Genomic DNA, 26911 nt, shown 5'->3' with positions numbered 1-26911 from the left:
ATAATCTTGCGTGGAAAAGACATTTTTGAAATGCACTGCAGTGAGTTGCAATCAGATCCACAAAAGATGTGTGTGTTTGGTCTAAAGAAGAATTCAACTCTTAACAGCCTACAGTACTTTCATGTTTGCTACAACTTTTCTTTGGACATAATGCATGACATACTTGAAGGGGTGGCTCAGTATGAGATAAAGTTACTGTTTGAATATCTCTCGGAAAATGTGTTGTCAAAACCTGGTCTTTTGTCACGAATCTATGCTTTTGACTATGGCTACTTGGAGCGCAAAAATCGTCCGACAAGGGTCAACTTGGACAGTATAGGCAATAATATAGGACTCAACTCTATTCAGACTCTTTGTCTGGTAAGAAACATTCCTTTGATTTTTGGTGACATTGTGCCAGAAGGAAACCAGAATTGGACTTTGCTGATGCTTTTACTGCAGATAATTAACATCATATTCTCTCCATCTGTTACACTAGGCATGACTGTGCATTTGAAGCATTTAATAATGGAACACCATGACTTGTTCAAACACTTGTATCCAGGTAGAAACCTGATTCCTAAACATCATTTTATGTTACATTACCCGTCTTGTATTCGAAAAATTGGACCGTTAATACATATGTGGAGTATGAGATTTGAGGCAAAACACAGGGTTTTTAAAAGCACGCTTAAAAACTTCAAGAACATCACTGTATCACTTGCCAAAAAACATCAAATGTTGATAGCGGCCAATTGGGAAACATCTTCTTTGAACCATATTGAGTACGGACCTTTGAAAACATTTAATGTGGACAATGAGGAAAGTGGTGAAATGTTTGCCCAAGCCCTGCCCGCTGTATCAAAAAACATCTTCTCTACTAACTGGGTAAAGATCAGCGGGGTAGAGTACAGAGCCGGGTTAGTCATTTGCAGTGGTACAGAACAAGAAATGCCTGTGTTTTGCAGAATAAAAAACATACTTTTAGTCAACAGTGTGATCTACTTCAAAGTGAACAAGCTCATGGTTGACCATTTCAGTGAGCACCTTCATGCCTACAACGTGTTTGAAAGTGATGAAAAATATGTGATGAAAGCAGACAGTCTTGAAATTTATAAGCCTTTTGACTTACAAAGTGCTTATGGTGGAGTTGATGGCCTTTATATTGTACCATTATGTTCTCTGTAAGTGTGCATAGAGTGCAGTTGTGTGGTGCTTGGATATTTGTAATTAAAAAAGATTAATTCATCAAATGCTTGTTTTTTCTGGTAATGAAAAAGCATGTTCAGAACATCAAATGTGATGAATACACTTTAGTGTAAAATAACACTGAATGATATAAATTAACACTTTTAAGAGTAAGGGAGTAACACGATTTAGATGTAAAAATACACTTTAGAGTGTCATCACATAACACTGTGAATGTTAGAAATTAACACCCTCAGTGAAAAGGAATAACCCCAGTTTAGTGTAAAAATTACTCTTAAATGTGTTAAGAAACAACACTCTAAGTGTTACATTTTTAACACTATTATGGAGTTAAAATATTAACACTGTCCAAAGTGTAAATTTAACTCTGAACTGGTGAGGATTATATAAACTCAGGGAAAGTGTTAAATTTGACTCTATGGGAGTTGAATTAACACTGACGTTTTTGCTGTGTGTTGTAAGTATTTTAGGCTTCTCGTACCGTACACATCTATTGCATTCCTGGGGGAGGGATCCCTCTCTGCTGCTCTGCCTTAGCTTTCTTCATTTTTCTCCCCATTGTCGATGAGAAGGTTGCGGCACAGATTGTAAAGCCCTCTGATGTAAATCTGAATGGAGTTGGTGGTACAAAATAAATTGAATTGATACTTATGAGCATTGGTGTTGGTTGTTCATGCTCAGCTAGTCCAGCTGCTGTTAATGTTGTAAAAATAGGCTTTTAAATAAACATCTTCTAAATAAATGTGAATTTGTTATAGCTGATAAAGTTTCCTTACAACAGTGTAAATTAAAGGAGTTTTGGAAACTCCCTACTTTCTCTTCCCCATTAAATGTATTATATTTAAACATTGCCCCTTTTAATGTTTTATTTTTTTTACAAAATATTCTTTTCTTTCTGAAGCATTATCTCACTTGGCTCTTCCTGCACATTGTTGTTCCATTTTGAGATATTTGCAGCTTAAACCAAGCAATTGTGCCTTTAATTTTTCTTGTGTCAATATGCGCATTTTAAGCCACAGCATATTTAAATATACATACTGTATATATATTAACATTCTATGTATTATTGCACGCTTAACTACTGCAGAACACTAAAAAACATCTTAAATGCACTACTGATCACCCTGCAGGCGATTTTCCCATTTTTCTTCATCAGATGCAGTACAGAAAATATAAATGGGCAGCAGCTAAATTAGAGCCGCTCGGCTGAATAAAGTGGAGACAGAAGACCGTCCCGTCTGGCTTTGTGTCAGACAGCCTGTCTTCTGAGAGTTGCAGTGATCAACTCATCACTCCCTTTTTAATGGCCCCATTTTATCCTTCTGCAACACAGATGGGCTCAATACGCAGAGAAAGAAATGCAATATGAGCCGAGTAAAAGACATATTTTACGTTTGTTGATCCACAATGAATACTCTGCTGCTGCTGCTGCTCACATGTATTTTAGATCTTTTTTACTTAAACTAAGCTGCTCCCTGTTCCTGAATTGAAAGCATGTTGCACCAATTTCTACCATAACTAAATCCTACTGTTGTTGTTGATGTTAAATTCTTAGATCTTCTTAAATTTAGACGCGATGATTCTGCAGTTAAAGCTGACGCCCTCACTGTTTTTTTTACTTAAAGGTAAAATATTTTAGATTTTGGCTCTTCAAGTTACATTTTTATTTATACAAATTATGAATCTTTAAAAACTGCTGTTAATCAGCTTTGGCCCAAACAAGAGGTTATTATTACACATACACTGATCACACATTGTTTTGCAATATAGAGAGAAGAAAACCTTCCAAACATCCCAAGATGGTGTCAAAGGTTCACCCGTGTGAAAATGACTTCAGAAAGTTTTGACTTACACATCCCGTTAACACACACATTTTTGGAACTATTTCAGAGTTGCACAAGATGTTTTAGGTTACACTTTGCAGTAATGGTATTAAAGTCCATTTTCAGATTGCGATATCTTGACAGCTGTTTGTCAATACCAGTTATTCATTCTTTAAGCTGCTCTGTAACTTACAGAACATTTCAAGCTGTCTTGCAATCGATTTGTTACAAAATCCATAACTATTGTAGGAACCTTCTCAAACTCCTGGGAGATGCTATGAATATGATTCTGTTTCAGGCATCGCTGTAAACACGCACAGCAAAAAGTGAAATCCCTCTTGAAATTAATTTTTACGGCTCAGGTTTTTATTCTCTACTGATGAATAACTTTGTGTTTGTTTCAGAGAGAGATTAATAAAGAAACAAGTACATCACTTGCATTTTGAACAGCCTAGTGCATCCTTTTAGGTAGAAATAATATATGCTCACACACACACACACGCATGCACAGAGTGGCTTTCTAGTATCTAGGGATGCATAGGTTGCCAAGCAACAAGGTGGTGTCCTAGAAAAAAGTTCCAAAGCTGGAAACGCAGTGGATACGGGTTACCAAGCCATCATTATTGATTACAGTTAATGGTTTTACTATACCGCACTATACGTTTTTTTTGTTTCCATTTCAGTCTTTTCATTTAGTGACCACAGAGTCCGGTTTCAAATACCAACCTCATGTGATCAATCTTAATCCAGCTGGAGTCACACGATCTTCACGTGAGTGTAGTATCATGTTGGAGTTCCCTTGTTTTCATGAACAAAAATGATCTCCACAGAAATGTTGTATGCACATACCGTGGTAAACATGTTAGAAGCACAACCAGAAGGTAGTACAGTTAGTAGAGTTACTGCAGGACTGCTGAGTTTCACTGTAGACCGCAATAGTTTTAGCTGGATGTATCAGAACTGATTGTAAATCGACTGAGCTCCAAACTGCACAAACTCACTTCCCACTTCAAGGGGTTCAGGATGAACATTGTTTTACTGTTTATAGAGTCAGCAGATCGATTAAGAAGAAGACGAAGGTGGATTATCATTCCCTGGGTTTGCAAATAGAAGAAAACTATTTGACTGAAAAAAGAATTGAGAAAACTCGTGCGTGTGGCTCATGGCGTGTCACAAAAGCACCTGGGCCGAGGTCACCTTGTATTACTGGCGGGTTGAGATGCACCGACACACAGATGAGGTCACATGTGCAAAATGAACAGTCTCAAGGCTGTACGATGTTCATTTTGTCCTTTATTTGCCTTGTTTAAGTGTGTGTTGTATGTAACTGTGTATTTGCTCTCTCGCAGAAATAGATGAAGATCGGCTCCCAAACCAGTTGTATAAGGTAATTTAATAAAGGCTTTATTTTTTGTGGGGGGTGGGGGGGGGGGGCATTTTATCTGAAGACGGTTTTCAGAAATGGCGTTGTTCTGTTCTTGCTTTTAAAATTTTTTATCAAAACCATCTCCTTCAATCTTCGTGCTCTCTGCCCAGTTGGACAAGAAACATTTGATGTTTTGCAGGCTGCCTTGTTGAACTCCCCTCGACAACGTCGAAAAGGGCCCAAGGGAACACCTACAATGAAAGGTGATCCATCACACATCGATATTTGCATTGAGACAGTTTCTGCTTGCTTTAAATTATTATTTACAGTTAATTTAACAAGTTTAACAGAAAGCTCAGAAGGTTAAACTGTTAAGGGAAACACAAAGGGAACGTTTCATACGGTCACTTTGGCTCGATCAGACTAAGTGTGGTGGCGGGCGTGGTTTCGGCTCGGCTGCAGGGGGAGAGAGAGGGGGAGCGGCTCGGGGAACAGTGCCAGGTGAAAACAATGACGATCAGCTGGCAATGATTGTGAGTGTGTGCTCTCCCCCATTTGAGCAGTGAGGCGGGCGAGCGAGGGAGGGCCCCCGAACGAGCGAGCAGGACGCCGGCACGTGTGTTAAAAACGCTAGAAAATAAAAGAATTAAAAACTGGCAGACTGGTCTCCAGCGTCTTCCTCCCAAACCCGACCCCGCACACCCTACAGTGGCACCCAACTCGGCGGATGACGGACCAAAGGCAGCAGGATATGCCGACCCAACCGGCGCTCGCACTGGCGCAGATGATCGGGGAGCTGGCGGGGATCCAACGCGAACAGGCAGAGGCGAACCGTCAGTTCATGGGGATGCTCCAGGTCCAGGTGGGGAGGCAGGCCCAGGCGCTGGAGCAATTGGTGGAGCGGTCGGGGCCCGCACCTCCACCACCGGGGCCGACAGCGTTGGCAAGCCTGACCCTCCACCGCATGACAGCAGAGGATGACACCCAGGCGTTCATGGAAGCCTTCGAGGCAACGGCGGAGGCGTGCGGATGGCCGGAGGGGGAATGGGCCGTGAGGCTGCTCCCGCTACTGACCGGGGAGGCGCAGACAGCCGCCATGGGGCTTCCCCCGGCGGCCCGGCGGGACTACCCCGCGGTGCGGAAGGCAGTGGTCGACCGGCTGGGACTGCTGCCCGAGGACCACCGCCGGCGATTCCGGAGTGCCAGGCTGGGACCGGAGGACCGACCCTTCGCCTACGGGCAGCGGCTCCGGGACGCGGCCGCCAGGTGGCTCCAACCGAACGGGGTGGGGACGGTGTCGGAGGTCGTGGAGAAGGTGGTACTGGAGCAGTTTCTGGAGGGGCTCCCGGGCCGCACGGCGGCGTGGGTCCGGTACCACCGCCCACCGACGCTGGAGGCAGCCATCACCCTGGCCGAGGACCACCTGGCGGTGCACCCCGGCGGGCGCGACGGCCGGGAGGGCGCGCCACCCTCGACCCTGGAGGCAGCCGCACCACGGGGATGGGGCCAGCAGCTGACCACAGGGCGACTCCGACCAGCCCCACGGCGGGAGCCGATGACCCGACACCGGGACCCCCCGACCGCAGCAAGCCCTGGCACTCTTCCTGACCCACCCGGAGGTTCTCAAACGCCAGGGCAGGAGTGCTGGAAGTGTGGGCAGCCCGGCCATCTGCGGAGGGAGTGCCCGCTGATGGAGGTGGGGCAGGTGATCCGGGTTGCCGGCGCTCCATCACCCTCCCCCGGCCCGGGAGCGACGTACCGCGTTCCGGTAAGAATCCAGGGGGGTACACGCCAGGCGATGGTGGATTCGGGCTGTTCGCAGTCCATGATACACCAGAGCCTGGTTCGGCCAGGGGCATTGGTAGAAGCGTCGCGGGTGAAAATAAGGTGTGTGCACGGGGACATTCACGAGTATCCCATAGTGTCCGTCGAACTTCGGTTCAGGGGAAAAAAATATAGAATAAAGGTCGCGGTTAGCTCCCACCTGACGCACCCCGTAATTTTGGGAACGGATTGGGAGGGATTTAACACGCTAATGGGGCAGGCTGCGGGGGTGCGTTCACGACCGACAGGGACATGCGGTATGTGTGCGGTGCTCAGCGGTGACGCGAGGTCGGCCGACGCCGCCGGGGGAGATGGGGAACCGGCGGAGCCTCCCGAGGAGACCCCGGCGGTTCCCGAGTTCCGCTCCATGGAAGATTTTCCACTCGAGCAGTCTCGTGACGATACTCTACGCTCAGCCTACGACCAAGTGATAAAAATTGATGGTCATTTGGTGCGCCCTGACACAGCACAATCGTACCCGCACTTCTCATTGATTAGGGACAGACTGTATAGAGTGAGTCGTGACACTCGAACAGGGCAGGAAAACACCCAGTTGTTAGTACCGAAAAGCCGCCGGGAAATGGTTTTCCAGGCGGCTCACTATAATCCGATGGCGGGTCACATGGGATACGGGAAAACACTAGACCGGATAATGGCCCGATTTTATTGGCCAGGCATCCGGGCGGACGCGCGCCGCTGGTGTGCGTCCTGCCCGGAGTGTCAATTGGTTAATTCACCAGCCATACCACGTGCCCCGCTGCGGCCGCTACCGTTGGTGGAGGTTCCGTTCGAGCGCATCGGCATGGACCTCATCGGGCCATTTCACCGGAGCGCACGCGGATACCGCTTTGTGTTAGTCCTCATGGATTACGCAACCCGGTATCCGGAGGCAGTGCCATTGCGCAATATCTCTGCAAAGAGCGTCGCGCAGGCTCTGTTTCAGGTCATCTCCCGGGTTGGAATCCCGAAAGAGATTCTAACAGACCAGGGCACCTCGTTCATGTCGCGCACACTGGGAGAACTTTACGGGTTACTGGGCATTAAGTCCGTCCGCACGAGCGTGTACCACCCCCAGACCGACGGGTTGGTAGAGCGGATGAATAGGACGCTGAAGTCCATGATTCGTAAATTTATTAGCGACGATGAACGTAATTGGGACAAATGGCTTGACCCTCTGTTGTTTGCAGTCCGGGAGGTCCCCCAGGCCTCCACGGGATTTTCTCCCTTTGAGCTTCTGTTTGGCAGGTCACCAAGAGGGGTGCTGGACCTTATTAAAGAAAGCTGGGAGGAAGGTCCGAGCCCCGGAAAGAACGAGATCCAGTACGTCCTGGACCTGCGAGCAAAGCTCCACACACTGGGGAGGATGTCACGGGAGAATTTGCTCCAGGCCCAGGAACGACAACAACGGCTGTACAACAGAGGGGCCAAGCTGCGAGAATTCACACCGGGAGAAAAGGTACTTGTATTACTTCCCTCTTCCAACTCAAAACTCCTGGCTAAGTGGCAAGGGCCCTTCGAGGTCACACGCCGGGTGGGGGATGTTGATTATGAGGTGGTGCGGTCTGACAGGGGCGGGGCTGCACAAATATACCACCTCAACCTCCTGAAAGCCTGGAGGGAGGCGGAGTCTGTTTCTCTGATTTCCACAGTATCGGAAAGAGAGGACCTGGGGCCGGAGGTGCCAAAAGCGGCTAATCCCACCCCGCTCCCGTGTGAGGGTTGTCTCTCTGAGGACCAGAGAGCAGACATTGCCCAGTTGCAGAAGCGGTTTGCTGATGTGTTCTCCCCCCGGCCAGGCCGCACCGACCTGATAATGCACCAAATCGAGACAACCCCGGGGGTGACGGTGAGGTCACGACCCTACAGACTACCCGAACACAAAAGAAAAGTGGTTCGGGAGGAATTAGCGGCCATGTTGGAGATGGGGGTAATAGAAGAGTCCAACAGCGCCTGGTGCAGCCCCATCGTTCTGGTGGCCAAGAAGGATGGGACTGTGCGGTTCTGCGTGGACTACCGCAAAGTAAACGACGTGTCACGATTCGACGCCTACCCAATGCCCCGGGTCGACGAACTCCTGGACCGGCTGGGCACTGCACGTTTTTTTACGACCCTGGATTTAACTAAGGGCTACTGGCAGATTCCCCTGTCCCCAGAGTCCAGAGAGAAAACGGCTTTCTCCACTCCGTATGGTTTGTACCAATTCACCATGCTTCCCTTCGGCTTGTTCGGTGCCCCGGCCACGTTCCAGCGCCTCATGGACAGGGTGCTGCGCCCGCACGCCGCATATGCAGCCGCATACCTGGATGATGTAATTATCCACAGCACCACCTGGGCGGAGCATGTGCGGCGGGTGGACGCGGTGCTGGAGTCGCTGAGGCAGGCCGGGCTCACCGCCAACCCGGGGAAGTGTGCAGTTGGACGGAGGGAGGTACGGTATTTGGGGTACCACTTGGGGGGGGGGCAGGTGCGTCCTCAGGTGGACAAGACAGCGGCAATTGCAGCCTGCCCGCGCCCCAAGACAAAAAAGGAGGTGAGGCGGTTTTTGGGGCTGGCAGGCTACTACAGACGGTTCATCGCCGGGTTTGCGGACCTCACCAGCCCCTTGACCGACCTGACCCGGAAAGGTGCGTCAGATCCGGTCCAGTGGTCAGAGCAGTGCCAGCGGGCGTTTGAGAAGGTAAAACAGACTCTCTGTGGGGAGCCGCTCCTCCACACACCTAACTTTTCTCTCCCTTTTGTCCTGCAGACCGACGCGTCGGACAGAGGGCTGGGGGCCGTTTTGTCCCAGGAGGTCGAGGGGGTCGACCGCCCGGTGGTCTACATCAGCCGGAAACTGTCGGAGAGGGAGGCCAGGTACAGCACGGTGGAGAAGGAGTGCCTGGCCATCCGGTGGGCGGTGGGCTCCCTGCGCTACTACCTCCTGGGACGCTCATTCACCCTCTGTTCGGACCACGCCCCGCTCCAATGGCTCCACCGCATGAAGGATACTAACGCCCGGATCACTCGGTGGTATCTGGCCATGCAGCCTTTTAACTTCAAGGTGGTCCATAGGCCGGGGACGCAGATGGTCGTGGCGGACTTCCTCTCCCGCCCTCTCGAGGGAGGGGGGGGGGGAGTAAGCTAGGCCGGACGGCTCCCCGGCCTAAGTCGGGCGGTGGGGGTATGTGGTGGCGGGCGTGGTTTCGGCTCGGCTGCAGGGGGAGAGAGAGGGGGAGCGGCTCAGGGAACAGTGCCAGGTGAAAACAATGACGATCAGCTGGCAATGATTGTGAGTGTGTGCTCTCCCCCATTTGAGCAGTGAGGCGGGCGAGCGAGGGAGGGCCCCCGAACGAGCGAGCAGGACGCCGGCACGTGTGTTAAAAACGCTAGAAAATAAAAGAATTAAAAACTGGCAGACTGGTCTCCAGCGTCTTCCTCCCAAACCCGACCCCGCACACCCTACACTAAGAAATCCTCAAAACAACTTCAGCTGAACAGTTTTTTGCAAGAAATATTTAACATATATTAAATGTTTTAACATGCAGTACATGTGGACACATCAGTGTTGTTTTAAAGTAACGGCAACCTGTACCTTAATGTGACAAAGCCAATAGAGTTTAGAAAGTCAGATGTCACAAAACGTAAACTTACTTTGTGAATTGGTTGACTCAATAATGATAAAAACTATTGAGGGGTCTACGTTAAGTGTCCTATTTCATCCCTGGTGCCGATCAGTGCAGTAGTTGCCATGGTGAGGATTCATTTTCTTTTATCACTGCAATGTAATTAAATATTGTGTTAAATGTCAACATCCAATATAGCATAAATGCATACGTGTCTTGAGTGAATAACTTCCAAAAAGACATCAAAGAAAGGGAACAATGAGAAGATAAGTTCAATGTAGTGCCATACGAGGTTTATTCTTAAATTAGTTTCACAGCTTAACAGCTTCACGTCTGATGACTTCTTAATAGAACAAGGCACTAATCGGTGTGCTTTAGTTTCCCACTGCAAGGCAATCCACAGAAATACTAATGTGGATGGAGGAAGGTGAAGAAAGCAATTAAATAAATGATCAGATGTTTTTTTTTACCTGCCTACTGGCTGTGGCTTGGATCGTGCCATCTCATTAAAAATGCTCAACCTACAATATTCTTTTGAAGTGGATTTCATTGAGTCTCGTCCTTCGTGTCTCTTTCCTGTGTGCTGTTCTTACCATTTCTACATCTTGCTTTACTTTCTTTTCTTGCCTGTCCTCCATCTTCCAATACTTTTTTACTCCCCCCCCTCCCCCCACAATCTCACCCCCTCCCCCAGAGCTTCAGTTCATGGTAGAGCATCACCTGTACAGGCAGCAGCAGGGAGCCGGGGACGAGTGCTCCTCCGAGAGCTGCCTGTCGGACCGGCCCAGCCCGGACTCCTTCCCCGCCGGCGAGGAGCTCCCGCACGACGACGAGGCCACTGCAGAGGCCTTTGAGAAACTGCGCTGCCAAATGGAGGGTACGTTCGCAGTCCACATGTCTACTGAAACGAATCCGCCCGATCGGGAGCACAAGCTTCTGTAAAACTTCAAGCACAAACACAAATAGGGAAGGATGAAGACGTTACTGCTGTGGCTTTGTCCCATTGAAAACTGATAAGAGACAAGAATACTTTATATGCACTTTATATAATAATATTGAGGAAGGATTTAGATTAGAAGGATTAAGTACCATTATTATAACTACTGAATTTCAGAGGTTTTCTTTTTTCCCTGTGCTGAGGCTTGATTTCACTCCCTGCAGTCTTCATGCTGAGCTGAGCTAACAGGCCGTAGCTTCATTTTTAGTGTGCTATCAACCTTCCCATGTAACTCTCTGCCAGAAGGTGTGTGATTGAACCATTTATTTAATGAAAACACTTGGTTCAAAGTGCCACCTTGGCAGCAAAAATGTGAATCAGCATTTCAGCCCAGGGCCAAATATTTGCCTTTGAGGGCAGGTGAGTAGGTGAGTAGATAGGTACTGAGTACAGCACATATGATGCAAGGTCTCAGTAATGCACTTATGTAAAATGAGGGCTGCTTTTCTGAAGAGCCAACATTTTATCTTTATGGAAATAGCTGTTGCCTGAGGCCTTCATTTTCTGTTGTCTGTTCCATTCTCGTCAACACAATGATTTTAACCAAATTTGGCACAAACGTCCACCTGAATTCAATGATGTACTGATTAGATTTAGGGGATCAAAGGTCACCGTGATTTCACGTCCGTCATGTTTGTGTTAATACAATTTTCTATTCTATTTGTTATTGTTTCCTATTTTCAATTGAATTCCCTGTGGCTCGACAGCAAAAACATACTTCAGTGTAATGAGATAACTGAGTTTTTTTATGGATCGCTCCAGGAGCAGCCAATAAGTTCTCAGTACAGATGAAAGGAGCACAGGGGACCCCGGGGTAAACAAACCTAAAAATCCCAAACTTGGTTGCTTTAGTATCGACCTTTTGACTTGACGCATTTTGACTAGAACACATGCAGATGTAAATGTCAAGTCATTTGATTTTTTGAGAAAAAGTTAAAGTTCTGTGCGCTAACACAATTAGACAGAGAATATAGAAATGGAGCATTGAATCCACACTGCTGTCCGATGGAAAGTGTTGATAGTCTACGCTGTACTTCCCCTTCAGTTCAACCTCCATTTGTCCCTTCGGCCCCCTGCAGAGTTCTCGAGGGAGAGTTTATTAGAAGCTGCTGGCGGACTCGAGTGCCCCCTCTCCGAGCAGGAGGCCGAGGATCGCTCCGCCGTTGCCAGCGTAGCAGATCCCTCGTCGCAACAAAACAACGCACGACCAGGTAGAGTCAGAGGAGGCCTGTTTACACAGAAATCCGCTCCCTCTGGGAACTCCTTCCCCCCCCAAAGTGGCTTTGATCCCAGTGCTCCAGCGGCTGAAATACCCTTCAGGCGGCTCATGTGGAAGTGAGAAAATGTGTTTTTGTGTCTTGAGTCTTGTGGGAAGTATGACGCTCTGGCACAGAGGGAGGCGCCTTCCTTGTGGCCCATTGCGTCACGTCTTCTTCTTGAGTAGCTTCCTCCGATTTATTCTTTCATTCTTTCAATTTCAGCACATCACTCCTATTCCAGCCAGATGGACACTGCATTGGGTTGTTGGGAGAAACAAAGTTTTGGGCTTGAACCCCTGATAATAAATTCATTTGGACCATTATATTCTGTGTAATAGCACAGAGTGTCTCCATTTTAAGAACCAATGTTGAAATATTTATTTGTCATCTGCAAGCGTCCATCAACCCCTCCTCAGAAAGCCTCTTTCCCTTTCCTTATTGTGCCTAAGTAGCTTGTGTTTATATATTGCAGACACAAAAGCAGCAGCATCCGCACCAAATCAGCCGGCACAGGAGAAGACAAAGAAAAGCAGCATGAAGAAAGGGAAGTAGAGCGGCAACACAAAGCTGCTGGCTCGTCTCAGCCAGCCTCACGCGTTGAAGAAGATGTTGTCCGCAGATCCACTTTGTTGATGGAGCATATCAGGACGTCGATGTTCTTCTACGGTCAGGCCTCAGTTACCATCCAAGAGAACAAGAGCCGGGTTCTACACTTATTATGTGTGAAAAACTACACTGCTTAGGACACACGCGCATTGGTCAAAGGCAAAAAAAATTCCATCCACCATCCTTTTAGTTTTTGTCATGATGTGTCATGACTCCTTAAATTATTGTTTCATCTCACACCAATACAATTGTATTTGTACCTCAAATAAGTTTAGTCATTTTTAATTAGCTTGTTTTGGTTTCTTGATTGAACGGCTAACTGGATTGGAAAAATCAAACAAAACAAATAATTTCATATTATTTTATTGCTGCAACATGTAGAGCATCAACTATTAGTCAATTCATCACTTAGCAGAGACATTTTGAGAAAATATCTTGACATTCCGCACATTTTCTTTTCTAAATTTCATTTTTGGACTCTTAGGTGGACAAAACATTGGACATTTGAAAACCCCCATCTCCAAATTTGTAATCTCCACCTAAAGCAAAAACCTCATCATTCCGATGGCCAGAGCAAAGCAAGCAACACAACACAAGAAGTTTCGCAGCAACCTACTTTCCTGCAAACCTCATACACGCAAACACACGTCTTGTCCTGTTGTTTTGCTCGTTGGACGAGGGACCAAACTTAAACACAAAGGGCAAATCTGCTTTGGCAAAGTTAGAAAGTGATATCAGTTTGACTTGACAGTAGGGAGTAATTATTCCTAATATCCTTATTCACCTCAATGATGTGCAGGTGCCATTTGTACATTTGTGGTTAAAGTATTACACTCAGAGCCAAAATGTATAAATCGCACTCGAATGTTTTTCTGGAAATTAAATGCTGGTCATAAACCACTTTTCTGCATGGCACTGAATGTACAGGGACTTTTTCTGTAGTATGCTTTCTTTTTATAGGGGAACTTATTTTAACAAAACTAAAAATTGAAAATACCAGAAGCGATTTATTGACTTCGAATAATTTAATCTATTAAGTTGTCAACTCCGTCTTTTCTGTTATTAGTATCACTGAAGTGGCATTATTATTTAGACTTTGTGACAATCTTTTCATGACTTTCACGTTAATACTTGACATGCCTGAAAGGAATTAAACAGAATGAAACAGCAAAATAAAGCCTACGTAGTATTGATCCAAATAATGACTACAATGAACAAAAAAATACAATAAAAACATTCCTGTGCAAGCTTTCTATTTTTTCTTCTGCGGTATAATTATGGACCATGTAATGTTTGTTCTGTTGGTATCTGAATGGTAATAGTGTACTTTACATGGATTTAATCTACAGAGTTTTGTTCCAATTTTACTTGAATTGATTGACGATTACATCCGTAATCTATATTTGTTTGATACAATAAAATGTTTAAATTGGTCATTGCTTGTTTATCTGTAATAATTATCTAGGGAATTCTGGATGCAAACAAGTAAAAAGTATGGTTGACAGCTCCAAACTATTTACAGTTTAAGGCATACAAACAAAGACCTATTTTACTAATAAATTAGTAGTATGTATGATTTCGAAAGTATCCAAAAAGCGTCATCACTGCACATGTGCACGAATTTAGTAGAGATTAACTATGTCCTAAAAACAGGCACTCTACAAATAAATAATGCAATGAGCCAGGAGCATAAAAACACATACATCTTTCATATATAGGATTGTTTGGTATTTTAGGTCAACTGGTAACGTGACATCTATAACACACTTCAAAGTGCATGTGTGAGATTAATCAAGTATCTTCTTATAAAGCATGTGACAGGGGGATATGCTGCAGGATTTCCTGAAAGTAAAAGACCTGTTGCCATTGTTGCAATGCTGCATTTTCTTTGGGTACCACCCTATGAGCACAATTATGCACGGATTGTTGCCTTGGTTTTGTGCAGAAAACCATCTACTTGTATCTTGTAGTCATGGGTTTGCTGAATGAGACACTGAATCGTTTGTAATTCATTTTGCAGAAGTGGAACTAAACAAAATGTTTTCATAAAAAACAAGGTACTATATGCGATCACAACAGGGCCAACCTTATAATGAATCAAACGACAAATATTTACATATTTTTAACGTTTATTGTTTCATAGAATAAATGAATTGTGTTTAGCTAAAATTATTAAATGTAAAACGTTCCTTACAAGTGTTTAGGTGGTAAATTAAATTAATAACATGCACGATGCGGTATAACATGGCCAGCATGGACACTGCATTTAAATTATAAGAGTATACTACCCTTGAAATAAGACACAAGGACATTTCTGTGAATGTACATCTTACCTTGGGAAGATGAATTTAACATTAAACCACCCTCCCTCACAGCTTCCCAAAATCCCCACATGAAAAGGCATTGTGGTTTTGTTACAAACAGTGACTCAGCATTAACCTCCATTTACCTTTGAAGACCGTCTTGTTTCTCTAAGCACTTAATAGTTAAAGTTCTGTCTACGGTTTAGAATACGTAGTGGGGTCTTGAAGAGATTTTTCTAACGGCTCCTCTTGACTGGATCTCTGCTCTATTGTCAAACTGGGATCTGAAAATCCTGAAAGACATATAGCATATTGGAAAAGACATTGGAAAAACATCAAACAAACAATATCTGTATCTGTTGATCTCTTCACGGGATCACTGTACCATTGGAGCCCCCCTCCTTCCATTTGAGCTTGTTGTCTTCGGTGTGTCGTGTCCAGGTGGAGCGGAAGCTCACCAGCTCAGCTGTGATGTGAGCGAGACTCCACTGCAGACCCCTGGAGCTCTCCTTCCACAGATTACTGTGGAGAGACAACAGAGCTCTCGTGGATACTCCCTTTTTTCCAGGTTTATGCTTATTCCCCCTTCTTTTATTCCTTTTTTTATCACTGGGTAATTGTGAAATTATTATTGACATGTTTTTCTTTTATTTAAAGGTACTATCTTCAGCATTCCGTTGATATATGGTGGAATTGTTGTATTTCCATCACCTTAAAATTCTATCTACATACCGAGCGGGTCATGTTTCTACAGCAGAACAAACAGAGCAAACACACAGGGGCTTTGGTACAAGTATCTTTCATGACAACACCCAGAACACCTGATAGCAACCCGGTCAGTCACGTGGTCGCTGCACCCTAAAATAATGCACATTTCCACCAAGGGTTTAAGCCTCCTCAGAGTGGTACCTGTGTCTGTTACAGGGGTCTGGTGGGCCGGGGTTCTCCTCCACCAAAGGAATAACTACTTTTTCAGCCATGTCCGTCAGCAGAGAGAACGTAGGGTACACAATGAAGTCGATGAAACCTGCAAGACAAGCGGTTTTCCTTTTTAAAATGTGGAAATAATGCGTTTCTAAGTGTAATTCTGTTATAACAGTAACAGAGCTGCAATACGACACATATTTCGCTTCAGTTTCCAGCCGTGACCAAATATCAGTACGGATGGGAACTAAATCTGTGAGAAGAGGATTGAGTGAAAGAAGAAGGAGGTTTTTGGAAGGCGTTTTGTGAGACATACCGATCTGAGACTCGGCTACCAGGGTGCTTTTTCGGTCACACAGAGGAGAGAAGGGAAGGCCGAGCTCTGCCTCTCTATCACCCTCACAACGATAGAAAGAGAGAGAAGAAATATCTCAAACAACACCATCACCTGAAAACAACTTTTGCCCCAGGTAATCTGCCTGATACACTCAACACCTGAAATTGTTAGAAATTTAAATGCGGTTCCTCAATTCTTATTTTCCAAACCAGATACAGATGCCCAACATCTCCTCTATTCTATTTTTTCCAGCCCACATCTTGGCAGTGAGAATAGAGCAGAGGATGACAATACAGAACCACATTGCTGAATTTATAGCAAATCCACTCATTTGAAGTACTCCAGCCAATGCTCTATTTTTTTTTCCAAACACAGGATTGATATTTTTCTCAATTGCCTGAAAAGTGTTTTTTAGTCAGCAAGCAGCTTTGTGACTTGCAGTGCAGGTGCAGGTTGACGTCTATTTAAAGCAATTTGTAGGAGGCACATACAATTCCCAGGGATTGCCAATAGTTTGCCTGGAATTTTAAGTTTCTGGTGTCTTTTACGAGCCCTAGAGTCCCTACTTATGTTGAATTACCTTCTAGTCCACTAAAGATGTCCAACTAAAAATACAAAAATCTATATATACCATCAATTCACAGATTTTAACAACACCAAAGAGCGAAACACTACATCAGTCACGCTTTGTGGGTCTGGATTCTATTATGTGTTGTCTTCATCATAACTTCCTCTGGGAATGTGTCTTCACTGTCAGTTTCCTGGCCTCTCTCTGCCTCTCTCTGACTGTCTCTGTGTTTTTTTCACTCTCTTTAAGAGTTGCCGTTGCTAGTTTTGTCACTTTTGATACTTTGACCACATTGGGTTGTTCAAACTTTTGTACTTTCACTCATTATTGTGAATGAAGGAGTATTTCCATACCTTTTCACTGCTCTTTTATATTTAAGTAACTGATTACCGAATGCTTATTCAACATGACGAGTGAAAAGGTATGGAAATGGAGTGAAAGTGTGATACTCCTTTCAGAATAGTCACATTGTCGGTTCAGGTTCATTATAGACTTCATACCTGCCTGAAAAACTCCTCCATCAGGGCTGTGGTCCAGCGAGAGTGCAGTGCCCAGGGCTTGGATGGATGGCTTATGTCAGCCGTGTGGAGCAACAGAGACAGTGCCTTTGGCTTGTCAATCCTGTTTAAAAAAACACAATACGCTTCTTGTTTTTCGCTGCTGTGATTGAAACAGATTGAGCACCAGCTGTTTCAACCACTTTCTGAATCACAGTTTAATTTCATGGCCTTTGATCGTGCGCCACAGAGTGAACAAACAAAAGTCCGTTTGGTGTTACCTTTCTTGTTGTTGTAGACAGGATTTCATCCCTTTGACTTGCAGTAAGTGGGAGGACATGTCTGTGGACAGCACCATCTCTATAACAAGAGAGCGCAGCTCCCTATAAACAAAAACACATCTTGCTCTGTGGGAAATAACTGCAGAATGGTCAGAAGGAAGCTTTTGTGAAATCCTGGAGGATTTTCTTGTTCCCATGGCAATGCTGACTGCTAGAAAAGCCCATTACGGCATGCTGTTTATGTTTGGTGATATCCGCACAGCGCCTCCATGAATAAAACACAAGTCACATACTGTATGTGGGCTATTTTTAGCATCAGCCTTCATGATTGTAAATGGTAAAAAAAACCATCTTTCTCTCTCTTCACAAACTGTGTTTCAGTGCTGGAATATATTTTTTACTCACACGTTGAGATACAAATCAGCTGATGTCTTTGTACATTACATATGCCATTGTTAAGGCCTATTACAAAAAACGATGACGTCTGTCATTGATAGTTGTTAGAGTTACGAGAAGTGCGCTGAGGCTCAATCCCTATTCATGGATGTTTAGTGGATGAGTCACCAAACAGAAATTGCAATGTGATCTCCTATTGATATCTGAAGGAGACATTTTATCTCAAGAGGTCAGAGGTCAGGCTTAGCTAAGGGAGCCGCTTTGTAGCCGGTAAGGACTGAAAGTCTCATTTAAGGACAACCTCTTCTCTAGCAAAAGTCCCTTTCACACAGCCTGGGGCACCATGTGGGGGTAAGAAGTTCGACATTTTAATGAGATTCTCCTTCAACTACTCTATGATTACTTGTCAGTTGGTTAATCACTCAACTTAGGTATCTCTAAATGATAATAAAAAAAACTAATTAGCAATAGCATTTAGGGTGATAAAAACATTGCAATCTTACATCCATTCTTCTCTTGTCAAGTTAGTGAAGATGTTCATTTGGTCGTCCTGGAGCAGGCGGAACGCCGCACTGAGGTGATGGCTTTCCTGGACCGACCGATCGTTGTAGATCAATGCAAACTCAGACCTGGCACGCACACAGTGAAAGAGCAGTAGAGGACGAGAGCACACAAAAAAAGACAAAGGCCAGTTTACACAGTGGGACATGTACAAAGGTGCAGTTGTAGAGTGTTGTCATGGCGAAGCAAGGAGGAGGTGAGGATGAAATCAAATGAGAGTCCTCAGCGAATCGTTTACGTAATTTGAAGTGCGTAAGAGTGGGTCTGATGTTAAAAAAAACAAGAACCATTGTGGGTATTAATGACTCAGTATAGTGAGCTAATTAGCTAAATTCTCCATCAGGCATTCTGTGTCCACTCATTTGCATAATCTACATTATTACATGCATAACAAAGTTCATTGTGAAAAGATTTCCAATTAGCAATTTTGTTCAACCAAACAAATAAAATGCTTGTGAAAATATCTTCAAAGAAAAACATTCAGCTTTGTGGTCAAGTGGTCTTCAGGGAGCTGTTAAAAGTTTCATTTTTTTACCGAGAGAAAAAACCCAGTCAGCTGGATTTCATGATGATTACAATGCATTTTTAATAAAATCTCACAGTGAAAATAAAACCCCTAAAGTAACACTTTATTGTACGGATTTGTAATTTCCGACGAGGATATTGTGTGCTGGAGTAAACGATGTATTATGACTGTAATTACCCTGGAAAAGAATAGAAAAGATTTCTCCTTATCCTGAGGGAGACGAACAACTGCTTGAACAAATTGAATGAAATGGTCTAAATTAAGAAATAACTCTGTTATGTGATGGCGCCTATAAAAAAACAAACTCTGGCAATATGGCATTGGCTAGAAGTAAGCAGTGAGAAACAGCTGTGAGTCAAACATCTGGAGGACACTTTTAAGGCTTGTAAAGTATAAACTACAGATCTCCTCTTTACCGGTTTAATTTATAAAAAATCATTGATTTCGAGAGGATTTTCTTCATTTGCCGTCACTAATTAATATCTTATTAGGAAAACATATGAAGTTGTTTGTCATCCACCAACTAAAGAGTTACATAACAATGCAATTTATCTATTTATATATTGGTGAAACGCTCAGTGTTTGAAGGGTCAGAGGTTTCTGTTGCACGAGGTTTCTATGAATGTATTTGATACGTGAAAACTTTTATAGAACCAATTATAACCAACGTGAATTCAATCTGACCACAGCTAATATTCTCTATGAAGTCAACAGCCAGTATTTCCAGTCTCTAGGACACCCACTTAAGATTCTGTAACCAAGACATGTGTTCTTATTGTGGAGAGTTATTTTTACCTAAAATAAAGCATGATGACGGGGGCCAAGAGACTGCAGTCTTCAGCCCTCCGATGTGAAAAATCGTCATCTAAAAATACTGCGTTCTCTCCGCGAATGTTTGCTTTAGTGGCACTCTCTCCATCCCACTAAGAAACACTACCTTCCTAGACCAACAATCCATGACATCTCTGCAGAATATATAGGTTTCAGAATAGCATCTTACTTTGTGTGGATGAGGAAGTTGTTTGTGGTCCCCGTGTGTTCGTAGTCGTGGATGGCCGCGGCAAAAAGTGACGCCATCACCTCAAGCTCTGTCAGCCAGTGCTTGATGGATAAAAGGGACAAAACAGATATATATATATATATATATATATTTTTTTAAACCTGTGTATGTAGCAGGGTGCACACACTGTACTGTTAGAGGAACCGTTCTTAATCACTTGGAATTTAATGACAAGGGTTTTTTCTGTCAACAAATCCTTGAAATCGACCAAAACCAACAAAGTATTGTTCATTTCAACAAGCATTGCATGCATAGCAAAAGCCTGATAAAATGTAGAGATATTCAGCCTCATTTTGGCCCAATAAGAAACATCACAGCAACACTAAAGTCATTGGGCTTCATGCCATCCATCCACAATATGTCTATTATATTTAATACCGGAGTCTACTGCACCAAATGTGTGTTCATGTGCAGCGGACAAAAGTCCCTACAAGGCCGTTTAAAGTGTGCTCAAGTGTGACAGTGGAGTGTTGTTTTCCAAACATAACCAGTTTTTCTTCTTTTCTTTATTACTTTACATCTGTTATCAGTCTTTTTTTGAGATTATCAGTGGAAACAAATGGGTGCGCAACTGACTGCCACAGGCAGGATAGAGAAAACTAACGCAGACTAACGCATTGTGAAAGAAAACCCTCCTTCCCAAGCTGTATCCTTGTAGTGTAAATGTAATGCAGGCCAGAAACAAACTGTTTTGAAGTGAGCCGTGTGTACCACGAGTCCGGAGCGCAGAAGCAGGCAGTGCAGTGTCTGAGTGACATCGGCAGCATGGACGTGGCTGTGGTAGGGGTTGTTGTGCTTGCTGTATCCCCTCTCCAATGCCGACAGGAATTCTGTCAGGCACGATATGGGGATCTGCGAAGTTCATGACATCAAAGCCACATTCAAGTTTAAAAATCAGATGTTTTATGAATAGAAAACATTTGGAATGAAGTCTAGGATTGACAGGGTTCAAGGTATGATGCATGCGATTTACACACGTAATCTAGCATCCCAGTGGTCCAAATTGGTAATGAAACCCACATGTCTGATTAAATCTGACATTGCAAACACACATTTCCCATGACAGCTTTGAACAAGAGAAAAATGATCCTATTACAGCAAAAAGTGTTATTCAAAACACTGACGTTATTAAATTGTACTGTGCAACATGTAAACTGACCTTAAAGCGACTGTTGAGGCCATATCTGGTGATCAACTCAAAGAACAGAGTTCTTAGGGCATGATCAGAGCAGGCGGAATTCAGAGCAAACACGTCGAAGCTCCAGCGGTCAACGTCCTGAAAAGGAGGAGGGTAAAGTAAATGTGCCACGTGAGACTTAGGATTTCTACATAATCGCTTTTTGGGATGCGTGGAGACACGGGATGATTGGTGGACGCTTACCCTAAGGCAGTTTACGACCGCGGCGGGTTCATCTGGCATGGCGGCTGTATAAGCCCTCTTGAACATCCTGAAATAATGCAGTGTTTATGTTGAGTTCAGTTACAGTTCAGGTGTTGACACTGTGCAGCTAAATTGTCTCAGGAGCTGTTTATGTAAATCCTCCAAAGTCCCTGTCCTCTTTGGAAGGATGTTTTTAAGAGAAAAGGAGCCCAATGTTTCACAGTCCAGCTATGTTAGCAACACTGCACGAGCTTACGTTAGAGTTATAGGACAAATCTGGAAATCAGTCGTTTGAAACTCGAGTTTTACAGCATGCGATTATAGTTTCCTTATTTTATCAGTTTGGTCTCATAAATAAAACTTGTGGCCGCTTGACTCTTTCCTTTTCTGAAGCAGCTGCATTATTACAAGTGTGAAACATCTCAAATAAACATGACCAAATAAATAAATAGATGATAAAACCAACCTCTCAACAAATATCCCAGCCTGCACTGCATGCACAATGCTGCGGAACTTGGGCTTCTCATCTGGGCGTCGTAGAGGCCGCCGAACCCTCTGGGTGAAGGTGGAAGCCAGCCAATCGGTGACCTCTGAGGGCACGCCGTCTGACTGCAGCTGCTGGAGGTCGTCCTCGGACTCCAGACTCTGCCTGAGCGAGACAGCACGCAATGGTGTGAAAAGAGTCACCCAAAAGTAAACTGCGTTCAATATCACGCTCCATACATGATGCAGTATGCTCAACATCACTTCGTCGGGGTGGATTGGGCTCGGACACGGTGCCGGAAGCCAGCGGCACCTGTTACCCAGAGCAGCCAAGCCCGCAATCGTGCCTCACTGTTATTCTTCATACTGTTTAAACGGGCGAGCTGTATCAAAATTCCTTCCGTACGTTGGGAGTAAGTAACTTTGGCTTCATTTCTCAGCACTCTAATCACCGCAGAGTTCAACCTTTTCCCTGGAAACAAGTCCCATCTGATTACGATGAAACCTTTCCATTAAGTGGTGCTTTTTCTGATACCATCCAGGCAGTTTACAGTTTGTACATGTGTAAACAGCAGAACATTTACTGTTTTAGTGTTTCATTGTAGATCCCGTGTGATGATCCAGACTTTCATTGAATCGGCAAGAGTGAGAGAAAGGGGTTATGGGGGCTGTTATGGATGGCTCTGTGTGTTTTACTATGCAAATACAAAGTACTGAACTGTTTCCTGAAAGAATTAAAAAAGAGCCATAAACGTCAACAGCGTATCACTCCACTACCTTGCTCCATCGAGGTAAACTGCTTCCAGTAACGACGCTGTAAAATCCAGGTTCTTTTTGATTTCTTCAAAGTCAACATCTTTCTCCTCCAGCTGCTTGAGCGTGGTCCTCAGTCTGGAAGGAAACACAGTTATTTATTTAGATGCGAGCACAGTCAAATAATAGTCAAAAAAGGCATGAGACCTTATGAAAGTGCTCTAACTGCTGTTTCCCCCTCTTAAAACAGGAGCTGCAGAGAAAGTGGGGCAACATTTAGAAATCCAACCAAATTCAGCGAGAAAAATGACAGCTTCCAAGGAAAGGTCAGTTTGGGCAAAATGGGCACTTTGTGTGCAACAGTCTTTCTGGACACAGTTCTGTAAATCAACAGCGCTTGTCATTGTCTTGAGCGTGTGAAACGAGGCGCTTTAGCACGTTGAGAAATTCTCCTGAAAGGAAGGAGTTCATTTGGAAGTGATTTAAATGCCAAGCTGTCCAAAGAAAAGGGCATCATTAGTGCCAAATCTTTCAGGGAAAACTTATTCTCATGGTTGAGATCTTGTGAATGCCACATTTCATCATAGTGGGATCCAAAAGAAATTATTATTTTTTTAGTTTTAAAGTTTTCGGCTCATTCAGGTCTGGTCTGAGAACACGTTGCTCAATTCAAAACTTTTGATCAAATTACCATCGAACTGTTGGAACAGAGTGAACATGATGAAAAGCAAATGCTGGGGCACATGCCTTCAGCATGCTAATATAATCTCACCAGAGAAAACCAAACAAACCAAAAGGCTTTCACTCCACTATAAAGCTCTGATGTAAAACACCACCCATAGTTTCAACTACTGATTTTATCCATAGTCGTTTGAAGGAGAGATTAATTTGATCTGATTGCAGAACTTGGACTCGTGGGCCACAGAGTGCCGTGCATTCTCCAGGAGAACGTGACCACAAGGATTGCGTTCAAACGCAAATGAGACAGTGGATGAGACAGCGAATGAGACAGTGGATGAGAGAATGGATAAGACAGTGAATGAGACAGTGAATAAGACATTGCATGAGCCAGTGGATGAGACAGTGAATGAGACAGTGGATGACAGTGGATGAAACAGTGGCTGAGACAGTGAATGAGACTGTGGATGAGACAGTGAATGAGACTGTGGATGAGACTGTAGATAAGACAGTGAATAAGACAGTGGATGAGACAGTGAATGAGACTGTGGATGAGACTGTAGATAAGACAGTGAATAAGACAGTGGATGAGACAGTGAATGAGACTGTGGATGAGACAGTAAATGAGACAGTGGATGAGACAGTGGATGAGACAGTGAATGAGACAGTTGATAAAACAGTGAATGAAACAGTGGATAAGACAGTGAATGAGACTGTGGATGAGACAGTGAATGAGACAGTGGATAAGACAGTGAATGAGACAGTGAATGAGACTGTGGATGAGACAGTGGATGAGACAGTGAATGAGACTGTGGATGAGACTGTGGATGAGACAGTGGATGAGACAGTAAATGATACAGTGGATGAGACAGTGGATGAGACAGTGGATGAGATGTGCTTGGAGTGTTTATCACGCTGGCAGAGGCTTTCAAAAGCTGTCGAGTCATAAAAATAGCATGCGTCTGAATTCCCCCGCTCACTCGCAATATACAGTAATCTTTCATGATAATAGAGTCTTTTTGGTTTTAGCCGTTCACAGTAGAAGAGCCTCCAGACAGGACGTTTACAGGAAATTACTCGTCAAGTGCACTTGTGAAACTATGTTTATAGAGAGACATGACAAATCCTCCTCTGGCCCAGGCTATGTTGAATCTACACATACTGTCATTTTCACTAGCTGAAAAGCAATGTTGAAGAGCTCGAATGGTAATAGCTTTGTCAGCACAAATAGAAATGTATTTGTCTGCGTAAATCTTATTGAGGATGTAAACGGTTTCATAAACCCAAACCAAGAAAAACTCATCATAAGAGAAAGGTGTGAATTTCCGGCTAAACAAAAAAAAAAAAAGTGTGAACTCTGCCGACAGCAACATTTTTGCGTTAACCAGAACCAAACCACATGGCCCTTTGCCTCTACAACACATTTTCCTTTAACAGAAAAGGCATCACAACCCCTTGCAGTGATAATCACTCATGCTGCTAATTGTAGTCTTATAAATTTGCGAAAAATCCAAAATTTCCCAATAATCAAAAATAAGTTGGTTCTGCAGATACCAAATGAAAACCCAAAGAGTGCTACTGCATTATCGCTCATCTCTGTGCTGCACAGGATGTATTTTGACTCACAAATTGCCATTGATGCGAAACAAGAACACTGTCATTTATCACAGCGTGTTCTAGAGAGCCTCATTGCACCCATCATGTGACATTTAAAGACGTAGCTTGCTTGGTCCTCCAGCTTTTATTCATGCCGCCACTGAAAGGCTGGACGTGCAGGTATCGGATCACGATGTCATCTGCGACAACCTTTACTCTGTCTTACCTAGAGATGGGGATCTGCAGCCTTTTCTTACGAATCCGCAGCAGTTCAGCCATTCCGCACTGAAGCTCTGCCCTAATAGACCCCAGAGTTCAATGGAGAAAGAAAAAGACAAGACGAAAAAAAATAAAAAATAGCAAAGAAAGAGTTTTGCAGAGAGGTTCAAAGCATAAAAGTTCTCCAAATCACCAACGCAAACTTTGTGCGTCCTGAGACAGACTTCTGTTTCAACAGCTCTCCCACCCACTTCTGGGGGGACAGACTCCCCTTCACTGTGATTGGTTAGGCAGGCCCAAACTTTTTCAGTGTGCGTGTGTGTGTGTTTGTGTGTGTGTGTGTGTGAGAGGGAGAGAGAGAGAGAGAGAGAGTGTCTTTCTCAGCGAGGGAGTCTCTGCATATGTGTGTACACCCCGCTGAGTGAAGTGTGAGTGAGGTGACCTCCCTCTCTGATGAAGTGTTGACTGCGAGGCTTTCAAGCCGCGCGTACTCAAATCCCAAATGAAAATTTTCCACCGCAGCCCGCAAATTAGGGAACTACACAGAGAGTCTTTCACCGAAACCCGCCGGAGTCACCCGAACCAAAATACACAAAAACAACACACAACAGCTCACTGCTCCGCACTGCGCAGAAAAGAGCCACTAAAGTCTAAATACATCTACTTTAAATGTTTTGACAGGTTGCTTCTTTTTTTTTACAGATTTGATTGAGCCAAAGTTTATTCACAGCCTATTTTAAGTAAAAAAAACTAAAACAAAATAAATATGGTGTCAGAGACCTTTTCTGAAAGAAAAAGCGACAGAGCTGTTATAGTGACCCCTTCGATCAGCAGGGTCAGAACCTCAGTCATAATTAGGATCATATCAACAAAATCCTCTAACAGCAGGGTCAAAGAATATATATTTGAGATGTCACCTGGACAGAGGTCAGTGTTTTCTAAAAAGAATGGAAAAATAGCACTGTTCTGTCGACAAACACACCTGAAAACGAAATGCACACAAACCTACAAGATCGGTCGAGACATTAAACTTCGTCCTTAAACACTTTTATTATTATGTGTCCTGAATACTTTTATAGTCTTTATTTATGGAGTATTGCTTGTGGCTTGTATGGGAAAACCCCTGCCTGCTGTCCACCTCCCTCCTTCCTCGTCTTGCTTTGACTGCTGGGTCAGACTCATTCTCATGCTCCCATGCTCTTTGACACGGCTCAACATATTGCAAAAATGATGAGGAGTAACATTGCAACCTACGATTCTCCATCTCCTGTGTGACTTTAAAGCTGTTTCGTTTTCACCCAAATGCTTAATGTTTTGAGGTAGAAGAGAAAGAGAATCTACAACGACACTGAATGTAGCTAACTAAAAATGTAAGAAGGCTAATTCATCAAATGTCACTTACAAAGCTGCAAACTCAAAACTCGATCCCCTTTGTGCGGTTGCCAGCCTCTAAACTGGTTTATTTATTTATTTTCTCCCTTCGTCTCCCCCCTGACGATGACGATCCCTCTGATCTCTCCCTGTGTCCACTCGGTGGTATGAAGCAATTATTACTCGCCAAGACAAGTCTCTGCCTGGGAACTAGATGTTCAAGAGACTACTGACGGGCACGCAGAAAGGAATCAGATGGATTTGACCCGAGTTTAAGTTTTTTTTCAATCAATGCAATGGTCAGGCTAATGC

General features: G+C 44.1%; 2 protein-coding genes across 2 annotated transcripts in view; one reads left to right on the top strand and one right to left on the bottom strand.

Moving 5' to 3' along the window:
- Window positions 1-13916, top strand: part of LOC119229896 (protein phosphatase 1 regulatory subunit 1A-like) — a 29498-nt gene extending 15582 nt beyond the window's left edge. Inside the window, exons 3-7 of the mRNA XM_037490705.2 lie at window positions 4361-4398; window positions 4577-4640; window positions 10498-10680; window positions 11880-12011; window positions 12532-13916. Of these exons, the coding sequence (XP_037346602.2) occupies window positions 4361-4398; window positions 4577-4640; window positions 10498-10680; window positions 11880-12011; window positions 12532-12611 (497 nt within the window). The 3' untranslated portion in view covers window positions 12612-13916. The remainder of the gene's footprint in view (window positions 1-4360; window positions 4399-4576; window positions 4641-10497; window positions 10681-11879; window positions 12012-12531) is intronic.
- Window positions 13917-14063: 147 nt separating this feature from the next.
- Window positions 14064-25453, bottom strand: LOC119229895 (dual specificity calcium/calmodulin-dependent 3',5'-cyclic nucleotide phosphodiesterase 1B-like). Its single transcript, XM_037490704.2, has 14 exons — window positions 25236-25453; window positions 22760-22873; window positions 21966-22148; window positions 21500-21566; window positions 21278-21394; window positions 20830-20970; window positions 20059-20159; window positions 18475-18600; window positions 17576-17677; window positions 17298-17418; window positions 16209-16290; window positions 15878-15995; window positions 15354-15490; window positions 14064-15261 (listed from the first exon to the last, which is right to left on the bottom strand). Exons 1-14 carry the CDS (start codon window positions 25286-25288, stop codon window positions 15164-15166), a joined length of 1560 nt encoding a protein of 519 aa, XP_037346601.1. The 5' UTR covers window positions 25289-25453; the 3' UTR covers window positions 14064-15163.
- Between the last annotated feature and the right edge of the window lie 1458 nt (window positions 25454-26911).

Source organism: Pungitius pungitius, chromosome 8 (assembly GCF_949316345.1).
Source record: "Pungitius pungitius chromosome 8, fPunPun2.1, whole genome shotgun sequence".
Taxonomy (NCBI): domain Eukaryota; kingdom Metazoa; phylum Chordata; class Actinopteri; order Perciformes; family Gasterosteidae; genus Pungitius; species Pungitius pungitius.
Note: the sequence above shows the minus strand (reverse complement) of the source record. Positions and strands in the feature narration are given on the sequence as shown.